Source organism: Oryctolagus cuniculus, chromosome 1 (assembly GCF_051225735.1).
Source record: "Oryctolagus cuniculus isolate XC-2025 breed Fujian yellow rabbit chromosome 1, ASM5122573v1, whole genome shotgun sequence".
Classification (NCBI taxonomy): Eukaryota; Metazoa; Chordata; class Mammalia; order Lagomorpha; family Leporidae; genus Oryctolagus; species Oryctolagus cuniculus.
In genome coordinates this window covers 117653702-117676392 of record NC_142867.1, presented here as the reverse complement: position 1 = coordinate 117676392, position 22691 = coordinate 117653702, and the positions used below count along the sequence as shown (strand labels likewise).

General features: G+C 40.8%; 1 protein-coding gene across 3 annotated transcripts; it reads left to right on the top strand.

Annotated features, from left to right (window-relative positions):
- Window positions 1–253: 253 nt before the first annotated feature.
- LOC100345989 (olfactory receptor 8D4) lies at window positions 254–2857 on the top strand. 3 transcript variants are annotated; one of them, XM_089304267.1, is made up of 2 exons: window positions 254–264; window positions 1933–2857. In XM_089304267.1, exons 1-2 carry the CDS (start codon window positions 254–256, stop codon window positions 2855–2857), a joined length of 936 nt encoding a protein of 311 aa, XP_089160393.1. The 3 variants fall into 3 exon arrangements, with proteins under 3 accessions (XP_089160393.1, XP_089160398.1, XP_089160400.1); XM_089304272.1 differs by lacking the exon at window positions 254–264 and adding an exon at window positions 522–532; XM_089304274.1 differs by lacking the exon at window positions 254–264 and having other exon boundaries at window positions 1928–2857.
- The last annotated feature ends 19834 nt before the right edge of the window (window positions 2858–22691 follow it).

Genomic DNA, 22691 nt, shown 5'->3' with positions numbered 1-22691 from the left:
TTGATGTGTACACAAGCCCTGTCGGGATCTTGTTAAAATGCAGATCCTGATTCAGTAGGGGATGAGGGTAGGACCTGGAGCTGCACATATCTAACAAGTTCCCCAAGGGTACTGTTGCTGCTGGCCTCTGGATCACACTGATAACAAGGACATGAGCCGAAAATGTTTGTGGGAAGTGCAATACTGGAAAGAGAGATCTAACCAAGAAGAGCAGAAAACAGGACACTGGAATAAAACAAAGACCACAGGCAACATGGAAGACATGTTTCTTTGATGGCATGCCCAGTTGGATTAGGGGAATGTGGGAAAATTAAATACATTCTGGGAGTGGTCATTGTGTTTGTGATATTTGGGATAGATTAAAGGAATGCATGGGAAAACCCATGAGATAAAAACAGAAAACTGTACATGAGTGCCCTTGAACACTCTTGATATTTTTGTGTAGTCTCTGTGACTACACTGTACCTGTGCATGCTAATTGATGCGAGAGGGCAGGAAAGGAAGACTCTGGTGTTTTGGTAATGGGCACAGGGCAACAGGACACTGTTTTGCAGATGATTGCCCATCTCCATCCCTGAGGATGGCAGAAGAGCAGATCCAAAAAAATATATATTCTGTGGAATTTGAAACCTGCTCAGAGCTCAAGTTGCCAAAGAAGACTTCCTTGTCCTAATAAAGCAATAACGATTGTGATCAAAATGACTCAGGTGACCTCTTGAAAAGCCAAGGAGTAACGCAGATCCTGAACTCAGTAACAAGAGAAAATGCTGACTCAGATGTCTGAGCAGATTCCCATACAATCTCTGGACACACGTGAGGAGGTGGAGGGGGCTTTGTGAGCTGCTCAACATTCAGAGAACCATGGTTAGATTTCTCAGAGTTAAGGACATGGTAGATCCCAGATCAGGCAAGTCAAAGAAGTGCAACATCTTTGCCCTCTCCTGAAGAGAGGTGTGTTTGTAGACAGGAAGTGCTGTTTGGGTGCCTCCATGAGGAACACAGATATCTGGGTGTTTGGCGTTTCAATATGGCAGCAGTTGAGCATCAAGAAATTCTCAGTGGCTTGGTGAGAGGTAGGCTTATCCCATAGGACGGCCAAAAATTCAGAAGATGGAAACACTTCGGGGAGGTCTGCCCTTAACCAACACCTACATGTGCTGAAGTGTAAGAAGAATAAACCTGCCACTTGGGCATCAACTTACAGTTGGATGAAAAATAGAGTGATCACGTAAATGCAAATATTTCCTGAAATGTGTTCTGAGTCACACTAGTGTACAGTATGTTTTCAAAATAAGTGTGGGGAAGATCTATTATCAAATAAGTTTGGAAAAGACTGTCTTGTGGAGTCCTCTAGGAAGACTGAGCCATCCTTTGGTTAAGTTAACTCTGTGTAAATCATACAATGTTTGGTCACTTATTTCATATACCTATTAGCAACTCCTCAGAACTAAAATTCTGTGGAACACTCTTGGAAACCTTGACATAACTGACCTGTTCACAGGAAGTTCTGGAGATGGGGTCAGCCTAGGTAACTGTGTCATCAACAAAAGTATCTTCACCCCCAGCCTCCTCTTTATACACCTCTTGAACTGATTTGCTTCAGACCCCAGCATGGTCTGGGTCTAGTCTTCAGCATTAATCTTGCCTCTCACTCTGGAGTGAAAGACTGTCATTGTCTGAAGGAACTGGAGAGACTGGTGGGCATAGGAACATGTGTTGATTGTTCATAAAATCTACAAGCAAGGTAGATGTTCTTAATGACTGTTTTTCTGGGTGCTGCTTTTTGGTTTTCATCATACAAAGTCAATGTTTCATAATTAGAAAGATCTTGGCCCTGGGGAGTTGGAGATAAGTGGGATTCTCTCTAATGTGGCTCTTTCCCTCTCATCTTCACAGAATTATCAAAGGAGGCTGAATGAGAAAGGCTATGAGAAACCATTCCACAGTGACTGTCTTTCTCCTTTCAGGCCTCACTGAACAACCAGAGCTTCAGCTGCCCCTTTTCTACCTCTTCCTAGGGATTTATGTAGTTACCACTGTGGGAAACCTTGGCATGGTCGCCATTATTAGGTTGCACTCCCAACTTCACACTCCCATGTACTATTTCCTCAGCAGTTTATCTTTTTTAGATTTCTGCTATTCTTCTGTCATCACTCCCAAAATGCTGGCTGGGTTTTTATATGGAGATAAAGCCATCTCCTTTTCTGGATGCATGGCTCAGCTGTTTTTCTTCTGCATTTTTGTCATTTCTGAATGCTACATGCTGGCAGCCATGGCCTACGATCGCTATGTTGCCATCTGTCGCCCACTGCTCTACAACAGCATCATGTCCCCGCGGGTCTGTTCTCTGCTGGTGGCTGCTGTCTTCTCAGTAGGTTTCACTGATGCTATGATTCATGGTGGCTGTATATTAAGGTTGTCTTTCTGTGGACCAAACATCATTAAACATTACTTCTGTGACATCGTCCCCCTCATTAAACTCTCTTGTTCGAGCACTTACATAGATGAACTTCTGATTTTCATCATTGGGGGATTTAACATGGTAACCACCAGCCTGACAATCATCATTTCCTATGCTTTTATCCTCACTAGCATCCTCCGTATTCACTCAAAAGATGGCAGGTCCAAAGCCTTTAGCACCTGCAGTTCCCACCTGCTGGCTGTTCTTATGTTTTATGGGTCTCTCATGTCCATGTATCTCAAACCTGCTCCTAGCAGTTCACTAGTCCAGGAGAAGGTGTCCTCAGTATTTTACACCACGGTAATTCCCATGCTGAATCCACTGATTTATAGTCTGAGGAACCAGGAAGTGAAAAATGCACTGACAAAACTTTTAAGAAGAAAAATATCTTCATAAGGAATGTATTCTTTATTAATATTCATTGATATATTCATACCCATGTTTATATGTATGTGGACATAAATATATACAATATATGAGGGTATTTCAATAAATTTATGGAAAATAGAATTGAAAATTTATTTTGGTAAAAATTGAAATTCATGCATAGAGCAGCTTTCAAAAGTTGATGGGTGTTAATATGAAAAAAACTGTATATTTATATTTCCAAGATTATTGTCACTAAACTAAACTTATAACTCTGTCTACACCCTTGTGTGTATTTTGAGATAATAAAATATATGCACAAGAGTCCCAAAGGGACAAATATCATATGTTCTCCCTGATTGGTGACAACTAACTTAGCACCAAAGGGGAAACCTGTTGGAGTGAAATGGACACTATGAGAAACAGTGACTTGATTAGCCCTTGTCCTGACTGTTGATGTACAATGTAATACTTTATCCATTTTAGTATTTTTTTTTGTTCTAGTACTATTGGTTGAACTCTGTAATTAACACACAATTATTCTTAGGTGTTTAAATTTTAACTGAAAAGTGATCCCTGTTAAATATAAGAGTGGGAATAAGAGAGGGAGGAGATGTACAATTTAGGACATGCTCAATTGGACTTGCCCCAAATGGTTGAGTTAGAATTGTGCCAGGGGATTCCAATACAATCCCATCAAGGTGGCATGTACCAATGCCATCTCACTAGTTAAAGTGATACATTTCAATTCACAGTTGATCACATTGATAGGTCTAAGAGTCAAAGGGATCACACAAACAAGACTAGTGTCTGCTAATACTAACTGATAGGATCAAAAAGGGAGAGGATGAGCCAACATGGGAAGCAGGATACACAGCAGACTCATAGAATGGCAGATGTCCTAAATAGCACTCTGGCCTCAGAATCAGCCCTTAAGGCATTCAGATATGGCTGAAGAGCCCATGAGAGTATTTTAGGCATGGAAAGCCAAGACACTCTGGAAAAAAAAAAAGAACTAAATGAAAGATCTCTGCGAGTCAGATCCCAGTGGAAAGAACGGGGCCATCAAAGAAGGAGGTACCTTTCTCTGAAGGGAGGAGAGAACTTCCACTTTGACTATGACCTTGTCTGAATAAGATCGAAGTTGGTGAACTCAAAAGGCTTCCATAGCCTTGGCAACTCATGACTAGAGCCTAGGGAGATTACTGACGCCATAAACAAGAGTGTCAAATTTTCAAGTCAACAACAGGAGTCACTGTGTGCTTACTTCTCATGTGGGATCTGTCCTTAATGTGTTTTCCAATGTGAAGTAATGCTATAAGTAGTACTGAAACAGTATTTTACACTTTGTGTTTCTGTGTTGGTGCAAACTGATGAAATCTTTACTTAATATATACTAAATCAATCTTCTGTATATGAAGATAATTGAAAATGAATCTTGATGTGAATGGAATGGGAGAGGGAGTGGGAGATGGGACAGGTGCGAGTGGGAGGGAAATTATGGGGGAGGGGGGAAGCCATTGTAATCCATAAACTGTACTTTGGAAAAAATATATGTACAAGATACAACCAAGATGCTGGAACAGGGAGGGAGATTACTGCTCTTATCTAGGGGAAGATAGTAAAAAAAAAAAAAAAAAAAAAAAAAAACCTTGGAGAGAGTCCAATGTCAGGGAAGAGTTAGGTAGAAAATGGCAGAGGAAATTCCACGCAAATTAGCAGAACACTGTGGACCTACAGGGAGGGTGTGGAAGTGCACTACTCAGGACCCCAGCAGCCAAGAGCCTCAGCACCAGCTGTGGGGAGTGAGGTGAGACCAGACTTCAGCAGCCCATGTCAGTGGTGATGAAGCTGTGGGAAGAGCCTGGCATGAGTTGGGCTTGGAGCCTTGTGCAGGACAGTGTACCTGCCAACCCAGAGGGAAAAAAAAGGGGAACATGTTTCTCTCTCTAGGACAACCGGGCACCAACATCCTGTAACTATCTGAGACAGAGCAGGCACCATTTTGGACATACTTAAATGTACACCAGCTCATGTCCATGAGCCCAGCATCCAGCTGAGCAGAAACACCTGAGTATGGCTGGGAGGATTGACAGAGGGCTGGGCGCTCGGGACTGTGGGAGCCTTGTGTGTTGGGACTGCAAAAACACTGTGGTTTTGTGTGAGGGCCCTGGGAGTGGCTGGGCCTTTGGGCAGTCACTGTGGCTGGCTCCACACATTCTGGGTTCCCTGATTCCCTGATGAGGGTCCTTGCTGTGGGAGCTGTGCTCACACCAAGGACTGCATGGATCCTTTGTGTGGTTCTTGTGGCCGTACGAATGAATACTGTACACACTGGGGCTAGCGGTCAGGCATTGGTCTCCTTGGAGGAGAGGAGGTGAGCATGAGACTTTGCCAACAGAGCAGATTAATCCTTCCCTCTGATGAAAAAAAAGAAGATATTTACCAACCCAATTTGCGCGTCACCTTGAACAATCTCCTCACCCTGAAGCACTGAACAGAGCTCCCTGGCCACACCCAGCACTGAAAAAGCAGATATTCCACTAATCCAAGAGGCATAGTCCAGAGATAAAAAGCCATCACAGGGAAAAAAAAAAAAAACCAACCACCAAGTATCTCCACGAATGCCCAAAAATAAATGCAGCAGCTCAAGAGACAGGAATATGGAAGACAACAAGATGCCTCCAAAGGAACACAGCAATCCGTCAATACTAGAATGAGAAATGAAGAGATTGAAGAAATTCTGGAAATGGAATTCAAAAAAATTGATCATAGGATTACTTAGAAGTAATCAGAAGCAAATTTACAAATTAAAGAAATCCATACATGGCATGAATGAATATTTTTCCCATGAAATTGAGATTTGAAAAAGAAGTCAAAATGAAATATTGGACATGAAGAATTCAATAGAACAAATAAAAAATGTGGTGGAAAGCCTAAAGAACAGACGTGTTGAGACAGAAGAAAGAACATTCGCGTTAGAAGGTAAATCTATGGAAATTTTATAGTCAGACCAAAAAAGTAGAAGAAATTATAAAACTAAAAACTAGTGATGGAGATTTATGGGATACTATCAGCTGATCCGATATGTGGGTCTTAGGAGTTCCTGAAGGCTTGGAAAGAGAAAATGGATTACAATGATATAATTCCAGAAAACTTCCTTAATTTGGGGAAAGAAAAGAATGTCCAAATACAAAAAGCACATAGAACTCCTAATAGACATGACCAGAAAAGATCTTCACCATGACACATTGTAGTCAAACTCTCCACAATAAAACATAAATAAAATATGCTAAAATGTGTACGAGAGAAACACCAGGTTTCTTCCACAGGATTTCTGATTAGACTCACAGCTGACTTCTCATCAGAAACCCTACAGGCTAGGAGAGAATGGTGAGATATATTCCAAGTCTTAAGAGAAAAAAACTGTCAACCCAGAATATTGTACCCTTCAAAGCTCTCATTTATGAATGAAGGTAGAATAAAGACCTTCCATAACTGAAACTGAAAGAATTTGTCACCACTTGTCCAGCCTCATAAAAGATGCTTAGGGATGTGCTACAAACAGAAACCTGGTCATCACTATGAAAGGTGAAGGCATAAAATCTCCCAGTAAAAGTACCAAGGAAATATAAGGTAAACAATAGAAACATTTATGGAAAAATGGCAGAGAAATTTAATGTACTCTGATTTTTTTTTTGTAGTTCCTTAGATTTCAGAATATCCTATTACTGGGAATCTGTTTTTGAATCTTGAAAAAGAAGACATTGATTACATTGGACTGTCTTTTTTTTTCCTTCTCTTATTACATATTATTTGTGCAATTACAGTGTTAAGTCTTGGTTCTTATGTCTTTGGGCAGAAGAGTGTATTAGTTATTTTATATGAATTTTTCCTTGTCTTTAATACTCTGTAAGTGTTTTCCTGGCACAAAATAAAATACTTGGGGTCATATTACCTGAATACTTGAAAACTGAAATTGATAAGATGCATTATGTAATGAATTAGTTTTTATTTCTGGGTAAAATTAGAAATGAAATAAAGATTTGCACTACCTAAAGGATGACAGTAATGATAGTGCTTAAAAGCACTGTGAGCTTTTTTGTGTTTGAGGCATCCAAAATTCAAGTGTTTACTAGATTTTTCTCTGGAAATTCTGCTCTTCTTTTTGTGCTTCATGAATTTCCTCTTATTATTAATGTTATAGAACAGCAGGGTTAAAGTGGCAAATATATATACATATCTGTGCTCATTATGAATCCCATAGCCTTTCTAGTTAGGAAAAAATAGTCTCAAAAATACTGTGTCATTTTTATTAATATTTTACCCACTAATGTTATTTTAGAAATATTTAATCATTTTAATAAGGTGTCTATAAAAATTTAAAACATTACATATTGCATTTGGACTAGTTACTTAACAGTAAGAAAAAAAAAACTAGTTTACTGAGACTTTAGATGCTCCATTAGTTAAATTTCAATTTTTTTAAAAAAAATTGTATTTAAGTTATACAAGTTTTATATATTTCATATATACAGATTTAGGAACATGGTGGGATTCCATCCCTCCCCACCCCCCACCACCTCCCCACACTTCAACCCGTCCTGACAGCCAGAAGGTACCTCAGATAAAACAGAGAGCCTTCACCAGGCTCTCAATCTGCTGGTACCTCAATCTTGGACTTCTCGGCTTCAAACACTGTAATAAATAAATTTGTTATTTGTTGTAGAAAATTTTAGAATTGTATATATGAACTGCATGAAATTTGTTCTCTTTGTATTAATATTACATTAGCTTGAACATTGATGAGAATGTGTTGTAGTAATTATCATGAATTTGCTGTGACTCTGGAAATCTAATGTGTTAATAAATAAATTCCTTTAAAAAAAAGAAAAAAAAACCAGGAAACTATTATAATATCAATAGGCATCTTATAGTTTTCTAATTTGTGGTTTGAAATGGAGCAGCAACCAGAAACAAATCCCCCTCATGATCTTCAATAATTTAGAAATACAGTGGTCTTAGTTCAACAACAACTAGATTTTTAAAAAAATCTTTGGATAAAGATTTTATCTTTGGATAAAATCAAAGGATAAAAATTAGTGTGTGCGTGTGTGTGTGTGTGTGTGTAATTAAAGTGGCAAGAAGACAGAGAGCTTCCATCCACTGGTTTACTATCCAAATATCCAAAATGGCTGAAGTTGGGTCAGGCTGAAGCCTGGAGCCAGGAGCTGGGAGCCATGGAGCCAGGAGCCAGGAGCCAGGAGCCAGGAACTCTATCTGGGTCCCCTATTGGATAGCGAGGACACACTTAGCAATCACCTACTGCTTCCTTGAGCTGAGGGGCTGGCTCGGTGGTGCAGTTGGTTAAAACCCTGTCTGTAGTGCTGGCATCCCACATGGGTGCTAGTTCAAGTCCTGGCTGATCCATTGCCTATCCAGCTCCCTGCTAATGAGTCTGGTAAAGCAGCGGAAGATATGTACGTATATTATTTCAAAAACAATAAGGGTGAAGTTGTACTGGTAAGAGAGTTGACAGATTCTTCAAAGGACTGATATTATTCTTGCAGCAAATCTTTGCATACATTGAAAAACTTAGTATGTGTGTTTTTTTTTTTTTTTTTTTTTTTACAGGCAGAGTGGACAGTGAGAGAGAGAGACAGAGAGAAAGGTCTTCCTTTGCTGTTGGTTCACCCTCCAATGGCCAGCACACCGCACCGATCGAAAGGCAGGAGCCAGGTGCTTCTCCTGGTCTCCCATGGGGTGCAGGGCCCAAGCACTTGGGCCATCCTCCACTGCACTCCCTGGCCACAGCAGAGAGCTGGCCTGGAAGAGGGGCAACCGGGACAGAATCCGGCGCCCCGACCGGGACTAGAACCTGGTGTGCCGGCACCGCAAGGTGGAGGATTAGCCTACTGAGCCGTGGCGCCGGCAAGTATGTGGTTTTTAAAGAAATCACAAGCCAGGGTAAAGGTCCAAGACACACAAAAAGCCCAGTTTATAAATTCAGCTTTTTAGAAAAAACATTAGCTCTTTAATCAAGAAAATGCCAGACTCTGTAGATTTAAAGGAAAAAAAACAAAGGAAAGCAGCAGAATAAAATTTAGGAGATATAGGATGAGGATTGGAATTGGTGATGCCTTTCTAAACACAAAACATAAACTATTAGATAACATTTAAAAGACAAAAATGTGGCTCTTGACTGCTAAAAAAGAATCAAAAGTGGCATCAAATTTTGGTGCAAAAGATTTTGAGATCTAGGTGAAGATTTTTAGTAAGTGCACTTTCCATGAACTTTTTCAAACCCCCTTGTATAACAAGCATCAATAGAAGACATTGGTAATTTGAGAATTTGTGCAGCAAATAATTTACCTTATTAGGCATACAACATTATCAATTATTTAAATAACTTTTTAAAAAAGGTTTATTTATTTATTTGAAAGGCAGTGTTACAGAGAGGCAGAGGTAGAGTCTTTCACCTATTGGTTCACTGCCCATATGGCCACAATGGCTGGAGTTGAGTTGATCTGCAACACTAGCCCTTTAAATAACTCTTTAAAAAGAATAATTGCACAAAAAGTGATTTGAGAATCAAAAAAAAAAAAAAAAAAAAAACCTCAGATTGAGGTGTAGTTTTGAGGTAATTGCCTGGAGTTTTACTCTCACAGTAAATCTTTGGCATGACTATAAAATATGATATGTAAAATATATGAATTTTGAGAAAAGTAATTAAAAATGTGATGCTTGAACTACAGCACTGTGATGTGGTGACAAGGGAGAGCAGTTAATTTATTCTACAGGGATGACCGGCTTGGGTCACTGCCCTTCCAGGCCCTGGTTCCAGGTGTGGTCCCAAGGGCATCCGGGCTGGGTGAGCACCAGTGGTTTGCCTGCCCCATGCTTGGCACTCGCCTCCTGCTCTGTCAATAATCCCTTTGCATGAGAAAGTGCCAACCTCAATTCCTAAAGCCCTCTCAAGGGCTTTGCAGTTTTAAATATTTCAGCCCGAATCTACCTATTCGTGATTGCTACAGGGCTGTCTTAAAAGGAAAGCTCCAGGTGAGTGAACCACAGCTATTCCATGCATTTAAGCTTTCTCTTATTCATCTGGAAGCATCTGAGCCTGAAAGGATCCACTGGAGGAGGGCTGTGGCATTTAATTGACCTTGAGAGATTGGGATGCCCTTTCACTTCCCTGAGCCTCCTTTCCAAGGGAGTGACTTGGGAATCCAGCCAAAGACCCTCTCCTGGATTAGCTGTCTCCCTTTTTAGCATAAGATTTAAAACTAAACTAAGGGTTTCCTCTCTAAGTGGAAACAGAGTAATTAATGCTCACTTGAATAGAGTAATTAAGCAGAAGCATAAAACATCTGTGATTCTAACTAGTGCGTTAAAGGAAAAGTCCCCGGTTTAAAAACATTCCTTAAACCGAAATTCAAATGCCATAGCCTGGATTTTTATAGATTTTATATCTTTGCTTCCCTGCTTATTAACCCTACCCAAAGCAGGAATTCATTACTCCGACATTTAAAGTTGAGGCCAAAATCTTCCCTTCATCTACTTTTCTACTACTACTTCTTACCATAGTTTCTCTTTTAAACTGGACATTTTCAACTTTACCCAGACATTCCCTATTCATGGAAAATTCACATTCTGCAAAAAAATTATGCATGGATTTAAAAATTTTGAGCATCAAAATAAGTTTATCTTTTAATTTCATTTTCCACAAACTTCTTGAAGTAATCTTGTATTTCTACTATTGGGTGTCTTGCATTATTTGATACTTAAAATATCAAAGTGCAGAAAATTGGAAGCATTGTTATCAGTTCAATTTTACAGACAGCAAAACTAGAATTCAGAGAAATTAAGTAAATTTAAAGGCTATACAGATTTTTAAAGGAAAACCAAAACTGGAATCCAGTTTTTTTATGTATTTATGCAACTCTGTTTTTATGAGTCTGTTCAAAGGAGCTTGAATCTAGACTAGTGGCCTAGGCAGGACATCTTGCCCAGTACTTCCAAGTTTTGGGGTTGCTCTTACAAAATGTTTCATATTGCACACAAGATTAGTTGAAGCTGTTATCCATATTTTGATTTTCTAAATAGTTGTCTAGTGTCAGGGACATATTGACAGAGAATCGAAAGTGGACACAGATCATAGTGTCACAACCAACCTTGAAGGCCATTGAAATGAAGCTCGATTTTTTGTTTTTTAGTACTGTTCAGAAGAGCTTTCCGTGATGATGGAAATGTCCTCTGTCTGAGCTGTGCAGCAGAGTAACCCCTTGCCACCTGGGGCTATTGAGAGCACATAAATATAAGGCCAGTGCAAGTTAAAGAAGTAATCTCTGTTTTTTCAAATATTTATTTATTTGTTTGAGAGACAGAGTTACAGAGAGAGAGAAAGAGAGAGAGAGAGAGAAGTCTTTCATTCGCTGGTTTGCTCCCCAAATGGCTGCAATAGCCTTGACTGATCCAAAGCCAGGAGCTTCTTCTGGGTCTCCCAGGCAGGTTTAGGGACCCAAGCAGTTGGGCCATTTCTACCATTTTCCCAGGCCATAGCAGAGAGCTGGATCAGAAGAGGAGCAGCTGGGACATGAACAGGTGCCCAAATGGGATGCCAGCACTGCAGGTGGGGGCTTAACCTAGTGCACCACAGCACTGGTCCCAATCTTTATGTTTAATTCATTAAAATGTATTATAAATTGAAAAATAATAATTGTACATATTTGTGGGACACAAAGTGGTATTATTACATATGACATATGTGTACAAGGTAGTTTTTTTTTTTTGGACAGGCAGAGTTAGAGACAGAGAGAAAGGTCTTCCTTCCGTTGGTTCACCCCCCAAATGGCTGCTACAGCTGGTGCACTGTGCCAATCCGAAGCCAGGAGCCAGGTGCTTCCTCCTGGTCTCTGATGCGGGTGCAGGGCCCAAGCACTTGGACCATCCTCCACTGCCTTCCCGGGCCACAGCAGAGAGCTGGACTGGAACAGGAGCAACCGGGACAGAATCCGGCGCCCCAACCGGGACTAGAACCCGGGTGCCTTCGCCGCAGGTGGAGGATTAGCCAAGTGAGCCGTGGCGCTGGCCCAAGGTACTGTTTTTAATTATAGTTGCAGTGCTGTGCAAGAAATCTCACAAACTTCATTCCTCCTAATGGAACTTTTTAAAACTTTTTTCATCATCTCTCCTTTCTCTCTATTCTCCCAGACTCTGGAAACTATATTTTAACTCTGTGGTTCTATTTGCTCAACAGCTTTAGATTTTACATCTAAGTGAAAACATGGGGTATTTGTCTTTCTGGGTCTGGCTTATTTCACTTAGCCTATTGTCCTCCAGATTCATCTATGTTGTCCCAAATGACAGGGTTATCTTTCTGTGAAAGTGTGAATGGTGTTTCTTTGTGTCCACATCCTATATTTCCTTTATTCATCCATTGATGGATACTTAGGTCCTTGCGTAACTGGGCTATTATGAATAGCAGTGTAGTTAGCATGGGGATGCAGATAGCTCTTCAAAATTCTGATTTTATATCCTCAGATATATGCCCAGAAATGGGATTACTGGATCACTTGGTAACAACAGTTTTATTTTACTTTTTGAATTATTTGACAGGTAGATTTAGACAATGGGAGAGAGAGACAGAGATAAAGGTCTTCCTTCCGTTGGTTCGCCCCCCAAATGGCCACTACGGCCGGCACTGCGCCGATCTGAAGCCAGGAGCCAGGTGCTTCCTCCTGGTCTCCCATGTGGGTGCAGGTGCCCAAGCACTTGGGCCATCCTCCACTGCCCTTCCGGGTCACAGCAGAGAGCTGGACTGGAACAGGAGCAACCAGGACTAGAACCCGGCACCCATGTGGGATGCCAGCACCGCAGGCAGAGCATTAGCCAAGTGAGCCATGGCGCCGACCCAACAGTTTTAGTATATTGAGGAAACTCAATAGAGAGCAATTTTTGCATGTATCTGTTGGCCATTTGTACATCTTCCTTTGAAAAAATTTTATTCAGATACTTTATTTGTTTTTATTTTTAAAAAATATTTGAAAACATTTGTTTTTCTTTGAAAAGTCAGAGGCAGAGAGGACAGGAAAGAGAGAGAGAGATTGCTGTAGTTTGCTTCATTCTCTGGTTCACTACCCAGGTGCCCACAGAACTGGCCCAGGAGCTCAGAACTGAATCCAGATCTCCCATGTCGGTGTCAGGGATCCAAATACTTGTGTCATCATTGCTGCCTCCCGGGTGCACATTGGCAGGAAGCTGGAATTGTAAACAGAACTGGAATTCAAACTCAGATATGGGATGTAGGCATTCCTAGTGGCATCTTACTGTTACAAATGCCCAACTCCTGCCCATTATTTTTTTCTTGGCTACTGACTTGCATGAATTTTTGTATATTTTGGATATTAACTCCTTATCAGATATATGATCTGCTGATATTTTCTTCCTACCTGTAGCTGGTCTCTTCATGCTGTAAATTGCTTCTTTCATTGCTCAGTTTTTTAGTTTGATGTGATCCAATTTGTCTATTTTTTCTTTTGTTGCCTGTGCTTTTGGGAGCAAATCAGAAATCATTGTCCAGATCACTTTTATGTGGTGTTTCCTTTAACTTTTCTATATTATTTGGTCTTATTTTTAAGCCTTAAATGCATCTTCAATCGATTTTTATATGTCAGGGACCCAATTCCATTTTTCTATATGTGAACATCTAATTTTCCGAACGCCCTTTATTGAAGGAACTGCCTCTTTTCCACTGTGTGTTCTCAGACTTGGCTAGCAGTTACTATACTGGACTGCACAAGCTTCTGGTTTCACGTTAATCTCCTTGGAACTAAATTGTTTCATAAAGGTGAATTTAAACAAATAATGAATGCTTCCCACCTAGGTCTTTCCAGGATTTTTCTTCTCTTTCATTTCTTGGTGTTTCTTTTTTTCCTTTTGTTGGTTTGGTTTGTCCTCGGATGTCATTGAAATACACACGCTGTAAACACTGTATGGAAAACATAGCTTGATGAGTAGGCACTCAGTTTGTTGGGTGCATTATTGGCTTTAGACCCTAATCAAGAGAACTTCTGTCTCCGCCCCTCTTCTAAGGCTTCTTGTCACGAGGCAAAGCATCAGAGATGCCATGATAAAGTGTCTATATTGAACTCCCCACTCCAGCTACCCTCTCCAAGTCTCTAAGTCATGTTTCTGCATTCAGAACTTTGCACAAACAACCCTGAACACATTTGCAGGTGCTTTTCTAGGACTTCTCTGCTTCTCTAGGACGTACTTCTCACCATTCCCAAGGGTGGATGGTGGCAAAAGTATGTGCTCTCCTATAGCCAAGGAGTGATTGCTGTTTTCTGGGTGGTGAGGTTGGAGACAGCTGGGGCTACATCCACATACATAAAAAGGAGGCCCATTCATGAGCAGCATAAAGGCAGGGGTGAGGAGATAGCAAGAAAGATAGAATTGTTTATTCCCATCCTGTTACATGCCAGAGAAGACCTTCTCAGTGATTAAGAATTCCAAAATCATACCTGACATTTTGAATCACTTGCCAAGCATATTCATCACGTGAGGAGGAATTTATTGCATTTCAAAGTTTATTTGCTTGAATTATAACTCTAAATACATATGCAGGTATATCAGTACCCATTGTACTCTTTCCATGGACCCTGCAACTATTAGGGATGGACCTAGTTAGGTGACTGAATGGATTGATGGATTAAATCCTGAACTATCTTTGAGGGAAACTTTAACAATTCATTAACAAGTCCAGTTGATTTATGTGGCGCAGTTCATCAGTAGAGAAGTGAGATCTACTGCCTACATGTGTGGCGTGTGGTTAAGGGTTACAGGAAACTCATATTAGTTCATGTGTGGCCAGACACTGGTGCCGGAATTGTACCATTCACTCATCCATTCATTAAAAAATTATTGATTTCCTGTTATGTGTCACAAGCATTTAAGATTCTATATCAGAAAATGAGTTACACACAACCCTTACCTATAAGATCTTAGAGGCAAGTGAGAGAAGCCAATGCTCAATTAGTGATTTTTAAAAAAGATTTTATTTATTTATTTATTTGAGAGGTAGAGTTACAGACAGAGAGAGAGGGAAGAGAGAGAAGCCTTCCATTCACTAGTTCACTCCCCAAAGGGCCACAACAGCAGATCTGGGCTGATCCAAAGCCAGGAGCCAGGAGCTTCTTCTGGGTCTCTCAAACCAGTGCAGGGACCCAAGCACTTGGGCCATCTTCCACTGCTTTCCCAGGCCATAAGCAGAGAGCTGAATCAGAAGAAGAGCAGCTGGGACACAAACTGCTGCCCATATGGGATGCCGACACTGCAGATGGAGGCTTAACCTACTATGCCACAGCACCGGCCCCTCAATGATTTGATGAAGGATGAAGCTCCAAGGAGATATTATATTTAGAGGTATCTATCATTTGTCCACCAGTTTGAAATAGCAGCTGTTGTAAATTTGATAGGAAGTTAAGGAGGGGATTTAGAGCATGCAAAATACACTATTTTTCTTACTTGACATTTATTCTAATTCGACTGTGTTAAATAAGCATTTGGACTGCGTACTTAGCCAAGGATGGGTTTGCTTTCTTTGGTCAGGAAATTGGTCATGAGAAAACCATAAGTCATCTCATGTTGAGGAAGACCTTTCTACAATACTCCGATTAAGTATCCGAGAATTGAACACAAACAAGCAATAATTCAGAGTTGAGAAGTAAGACTGGGCACAGAAGAGTCTGAGGTAGAGAGCCCAGGGAATCTGCTGGTGCCGTTAGCAGAGAATTCCTCCTGGGCTGGTGAGAGACAGGAAGCAAACCCAGTGAACAGAACATTGATAATTTTTAAAGTTTTATACTTGGCAATCTCTTCCATGCAAGTAGCAGCATTCCACTGGCATAAATCTGTTTTCAAATATATTATAGTAAAAAAAAAAGAGGATTAATTATTTCAGCACAAATCATGACTTAAGAAACTCCTCAGGGCCAGTGCTGTGGCAAAGCTGTTGCCTGTAGTGCCGGCATCCCATATGTGTGCCAGTTCGAGTGCCGGCTGCTCCATTTCCTATCCAGCTCTCTGCTATGGCCTGGGAAAGTAGTAAAAGATAGCTCAAGTCCTTGAGCCACTGCACCTACGTGTGGGGGGGAGGGGAGAGAATCTCTCATCCTCTGGTTCACTCCTAGTATAGTAGCAATGGCCAGTACTGGACCAGGCTGAAGCCAGGAGCCAGGAGCTTCATCTTTTCCCAGGCCATTAGCAGGGAGCTGGATCCGAACTGGAGCAGCCAGGACACAAACCAGCACCCATATTCAGTGTTGGCATCACAGGTGGTGGCTTTACCTGCTACACCACAGTGCCAGCTCCCCAAAATACAATTTTTAAAAACAGATAGGATATTAAAAATTATGTGCTTCATTTTGTAAAATTTCCATAATTTATTATATTTTTATAGCAAATAAGATTGCAATTTCCTCAGTACATTCATCTTTGTATTTCTTATGATTTCCATGTGTTAGTTACCTAGAAGTAGCATTGCTGAGTCAAAATGTGTGCTTATTGGCATTTTAGACAGAAAATGCCAAATTAATTTCCAAAAGGAAGTACGAGTTGACATTCAGTGATGTGGATGAGTGACTGTTTCTTCTGCCCCTTTTACAACAACAGGAATTTTCAGCTTTCAAAAAGTTTTGTCTTATTAATGTACCTAAGTTGAATCATGTGTTCTGGACCGCTTTTGCAGCTGAACATCTTTTCATACCTTCACTGTACTTCTGTGGATTATCTTTACATATACCCCGTGGGTATTGCTATCGAGTTTCCAGTCACTGACTTATAGGGGGTGGTCTTTGTGTTTGGAAGGTATTGCTCCTATGTTAATCATACGGCTTGGTAGCCTGTGTATTCCATGTTTTCTCACAAATTTGTAGTTTCTTTTTATACTTTGCGACGTGTATGGAGTACCAAAGTTTTAAATTGTGTAACACATTTTCTGTCATTTCATTTATGGTTTATTGTGGGCGATCCCCTGAGACTGCCTGCCTAGCCCATGCAGTTAGCCTGACTGCTGCCAGGCGGCAGGAGCTCCAGGCACATTTCCCCCACCCCCACCTTCTGCCAATCAGTTAAACTGCTCCTGGGTGTGGCCCAGGCCACCTGGAAAGCTACTAGTCTATTCGATCTTCAAGCTAATTGGCAGAAGGCAGGGGTGAAATCTCAGGCAGGCAATCTCAAGGGATCACCCACAATTTATGACTTCTGGCTTTGGTGTCTTGCTTAGAAAGGGTTATCCACTCTAAGATTATAAAAAGTCTAAAAAGCCTTTTTAAAAGGTTTATTTATTTATTTAACAGGAAGAGGGAGAGAGATCTTCCATCCACTGGTTCACTCCTCAAAGGGCCATAACAGCCAGGTCTGGACCAGGCCAAAGCCAAGAGTGAGGAATGCCATTTAGGTCTCCCACATGGGTGGCAGGAGTCCAAGAACTTGAACCATCGTTCTCTGCCTTCCTAGGCACACTAGCAGGGCGATGAATCAGAAGCAGAGCTGAGCATTCAGGACTGGAACCAGTGCTCCAGTTTGGGATGCCAGTGTTGCCAGAGGCTTAACCTGCTCTTCCGAAATGCTGGGCCCCAACTTTTAAAGAAAAGCTTCATTTTGGAGCCAGTGCCATGGCTCCCTTGGTTAATCCTCTGCCTGCGGTGCCGGTATCCCATATGGGTACTGGTTCTAGTCCTGGCTACTCCACTTCCAGTCCAGCTCTTTCCTGTGGCCTGGGAAAGCAGTAGAAATGGCCCAGGTGCTTGGGCCCCTGCACCCCTGTGGGAGACCGGGAAGAAGCACCTGTCTCCTGGCTTCGGTTCGGTGCAGCTCTGGTCATTGTGGCCATATGGGGAGTGAACCAATGGAAGGTGGACCTCTCTGTCTCTCCTTCTCACTGTCTAACTCTACCTCTCAAATAAATAAACAAAAACATCTAAAAAAAAAGCTTCATTTATTTATTTGACAGGCAGAGTGACAAAGAGAAGGAGAAATGGGGAGGGGGAAGAGCAGGATGGGGCATGAGAGAGTGAGACAGAGGGATTTTCCATTTGCTCATTCACTCCTCAAATCAGCACAATGGCCTGGACTGTTGTTTTCTTCTAGAACATTTGTTTTAAATGTTATTTAAATAGAAATTTTTATCCACATGGAATTTGCTTTTTATATACAGTGTGTACAAGTCAAACATTAGTTTTTGCTAAAGAAAATAGATATTTAGAAAAACTTTACTCAGTAGTTGATATTTTCTATTAATTTGAGGTACTACCTTCATCATATCTTAAATTCCTGCACGCAGTATGAGTGTATAGTGTCTGTATATTTATGTGTGTGTGAGTTTATGGGTGTATGCATATCATTTATTCTGTCTCATTTGTCATTTTGTACGATAACAGTTCATCCCTTTAATTATTGTAAATGCATGAGCATTGTTCTTCTAAATATCTGGTAATGAAAGATTTTTAAAAATATTTCCCACTTTTAGCATGTTCCTTTTTTGATGATCTTATGAATGACCTATCCGACTTCTTAAAAAATTACTACTAGCATTTTTGGCTAACATTGTGTTGAATTATAAATTTATTTTTATTGAGTTGAACATTGCTAAAGCTTTTTTTCTGCATCTATTGAGAGGTTCATGTTTTTTCTCTTCCATTTTGTTAAGGATGAGTTGTAGCACTTTGATTTGTGTATGTTGACTCTCCTTGCACCACAGGGATAAACCCTACTTGGTCATAGTGTGTGGTCCTTTCAATGTGCAATTGAACTTTGCTTGCTAATATTTTTTTGAGAATTTTTGCATCAGTTTTAATCAGGGATATTGGCTTGTAATTTTCTTTTCCTGCAGTTTCATTGTTTGGTTCTGGTATCAGGGTAATGTTGGCCCCACAAAATGAGTTTAGAAGTGTTCCCTCTCCTATTGTTTTGAACAGTTTAAGAATTCTTCCTGGAATGTTTGGTAGAATTCAACAGAGACGCCATCTGGTCCTGAAATGTTCTTTGTTGTGAGGTTTTTGATTACTGGTTCATCCTTCTATTGTTACTGGTCTGTTCAAGCCTTATCTTTCTTGATCCAGTTTTGTTAGGTTGCACATTTCTAGGAATTTATTATTTTTTTCAGATTATCATGTTTGTCACCATATAATAGCTTATAATTGTCTCATGATTCTTAATACTCCTGGAGAATTCAATGTAAAATTTTATCTTTCACTTCTGATTTTATTTATGTAAGTCTTCTTTCTTTTCTCTTAGTTCAGCTAATGGTTTGTTAATCTTATCTTCTCAAAAAAGACATTTTTTTTCATGTTTCTATTAACATCATTCACAACAGCCAATATGTGGAGGCAACCTAAATGTCAATGGATAAATACATTAAAAAACAACTTGTCCCATATGTGTGCATGCTCACTCTCTCTCACATACACAACATAACCATATTTTCAGCCTTGAAACAAAAAGAAATTCTGCCAATTGCAACAACATAGAGGAATCTAGAGGGCATTCTGCTAAGTAAAATAATCCAGATGCAGAAAGACAAATACTGCAAGATTTTCCTTGTATGTGAAATCCAAACATGTCATAGTCACAGAATCAGGAAGAATAGTCATTACCAAGGTTTTGCAGCAGGAGGATGTGGGAAGATAGACAAGGAGTTCAATTTCAGAAATGCAGAATGGGCTGGTGTCTGTGCAGTGTTTAAGGTAACACAGGGAAGGCCCACATCCCATGTCAGAGGACTTGGATTTGAGTCCCAGCTCCACTTCTAGTAAAGCTTCCAGCCGGTGTACATCTTGGTGAGCAGCAGTGATGGCTTAAGTACCTGAGTCCCTGACATCCACATGGGAGACCTGCATTGAGTTCCAGATTCTGACTTTCTGGGATTCTGTTCAGAAGTTCACACCTATATTCTGGTATTTTATTCAGAACTTCACACCTATATTCGTGTTGAGATTAATTAATATTTTTCTTCTAATTGGGTATGTGTTTGTCTCATTGTAGTGGTAAAAATATATTAGCCTTATTGAAAAGAATAGGGGTGGTCACCACATTTTTACAAAAGCATGTATTTAAGAGGCAAGGAGGGGGAGTGAAGAGAGAGGTACAAGGACACACACACACACACACACACACCCATACACCCCCCACCACACACACACACAGACACACACACGTAACAGAGAGTCCTCATGGGTTGGTTCACTCCCCAAATAGGCACAATGGGTAGCACTAGGCTGAACAGAAGTTGGGATCAAGGAATTCAATCCACGCTCCTGCATAGGTGACTAATTGAGCCATCCTAGCCATCTCTCAGGTCTGCATTAGCAGGAAGCTGGAGTCAAGGCCTGGAGCCAGGGATTGGAACTAGGCACTCCAGTGTGGGATGTGGGTATCCTAATTGTAGGCCAAATGCCTGCCCCATAGCTGCAATCATTATCTCTGCTAATTAGTGGTTAGTGTATTTTATTCTTCCTATAAGTAAATATTGAGTTACTGAAATATTGTGTGCTAGATATCTGTTAGGTTCTGGTAATATAGCAGTTCAAGATTCAAGTGTATCTTGATGGATTAGTGTATTATCCCCATCGAGTATTTTACTGTTTAAGGGGCACTCTTTTACAAACTCTTGAATTTATATTGTTATTATTTGCACTGTTATGTTTTCCACATTCAAAACATTAGTTGGCTTCTTTATATTTTCCTAAAACATCCATGTAACTAGATCTTAAAATTTATTTATATGTATTTCACACAATTTAAAAAAAAATTCTTGTGATTTGTTCTTTTGATAGCTCCCAGTGCTGTGCCTCTGTATTTGCATTTCTTTTTCTATCTTGCTTAAGTTTGCCATATATTTGTATATAGGTTGTTAATTTAGGCAAAGAATGAGTTTTTTCTTATGTCCATTTTTTATTTTGGGATTGTGGGAGATGGGAGAGAGGTAGGCTATTCTTGACTCTATATTTTTCCTTCATAGTGCCTTTTTTTAAAAAAGATTTATTTATTTGAAAGAGTTACAGCGAGAGGTAGAGACACAGAGAGAGGTCTTCCATCTGCTGGTTCACTCCCCAGTTGGCAACAATGGCCAGAGCTGCGCTGATATGAAGCCAGGAGGCAGAAGCTTCCTCCAGGTCTCCCATGTGGGTGCAGGGGCCTAAGGACTTGGGCCATCTTCTGCTACTTTCTCAGGCCATAGCCGAGAGCTGGATAGGAAGAGGAGCATCTGGACTCGAACTGATGCCCATATGGGATCGCTGGTGCTTCAGGCCAAGGCTTTAACCTGCTGCTGCATAGTACCCTCATAATACCTTTAAAAAAAGAGATTCTTTTATGTATTTAAAAGGCAGATTTTCAGAGAGAGAGAGAGACAGAGAGAAAGAGAGTGATTTTCCATCTACTGGTTCACTCCCCAAATGGCTGCAATAACTGGACCAGGCTGAAGTCAGAAGTCAGGAGCTGCATCTGGGTCTCCAACTTGGGTGTAGGGGCCCAGACACTTGGACAGTCTTCTGCTGCTTTCACAGGCACGTTAGCAAGGAGCAGGATTGGACGTAGAACATCAAGGCCTCATATGGGATGCCAGCATGGCAGATGGTGGCTTAACCCATTGTGCCACAGTGCCAGTGCCTTCGTAGTGTCTTTTGTTGGATTCTAATTTATCTATTTTCCTTCTTTTTATCTTCAAATACATGAAATTATGATTATAATTTTATTCTTACTAATTTGCCTAATGTCTGTAAAGTTTGATACATAGAATGCTCAACTGTATTTTCTAAATATATTTTAAGTTTAAATGTGACTTTTCCTTTTTTAAAAAAATATTTATTGAGAGGAAGAGAGAGAGAGAGAGAAGGAAAGGGAGAGAGAGAGAGAAATATGAACCATTGGTTCACTACCTAAATGGTTGCAAAGGCCGGGTCTGGGCCAGGCTGAAGCCAGGTTCCTGAAACTCCATCCATGTCTCCTATATGGGTGACAGGGACCCAAGTAGTTGGGTCATCATCTGCTGCCTTCCCAGACACATTAGCGAAAAGCTTAATTGGAAGAGGAGCAAGTAGAATTTGACTGGCATTCTTTTTTTCTTTTTAAGATTTTATTATTTGAAAATTAGAGTTATACAGAGAGAGGAGAGGCAGAAAGAGAGAGGTCTTCCATCTGCTGGTTCACTCCCCAATTGGCAAAAATGGCTGGAGCTGTGCTGATCCAAAGTCAGGAGCCAGAAGTTTCTTCCAGGTCTCCCATGTGGGTGCAGGTGCCCAAGGACTTGGACCATCTTCCGCTGCTTTCCCAGGCTCATTACTGGGAGCTGGGTCAGAAGTGGAGCAACTGTGATAAGAACCTTCACCTGGGGCTGGCGCTGTGGCACAGTGGGTTAAAGCCCTGGCCTGGGGTGCAGGTATCCCATATGGGTGCTGGTTCTGGTCCTGGCTGCTCCTCTTCTGATCCAGCTCTCTGTTATGGCCTGGGAAGGCAGTGGAGGATGGGGCAAATCCTTGGGCCTCTGCACCCATGTGAAAGACCTGGAAGAAGCTCCTGGCTCCTGGCTTTGGATTGGTGCAGCTATGGCCATTGTGGCCATCTGAGGAGTGAACTAACAGATGTAAGACTCTCTGTCTCTACCCCTCTCTGTAACTCTAACTTTCAAATAAATGAAATAAATCTTAAAAAAAAAGAAACAAAAAACAATAAAAACAAAAACAAAAGAACCTGCATCCATATGGGTTGTTGGCATCTCAGGCCTTGGCTTGACTCACTTCCCCACAATGCTGCATAACCCCACTCCGCCCATCCCCACCCCTCACCCCACAGCTTGACAGGT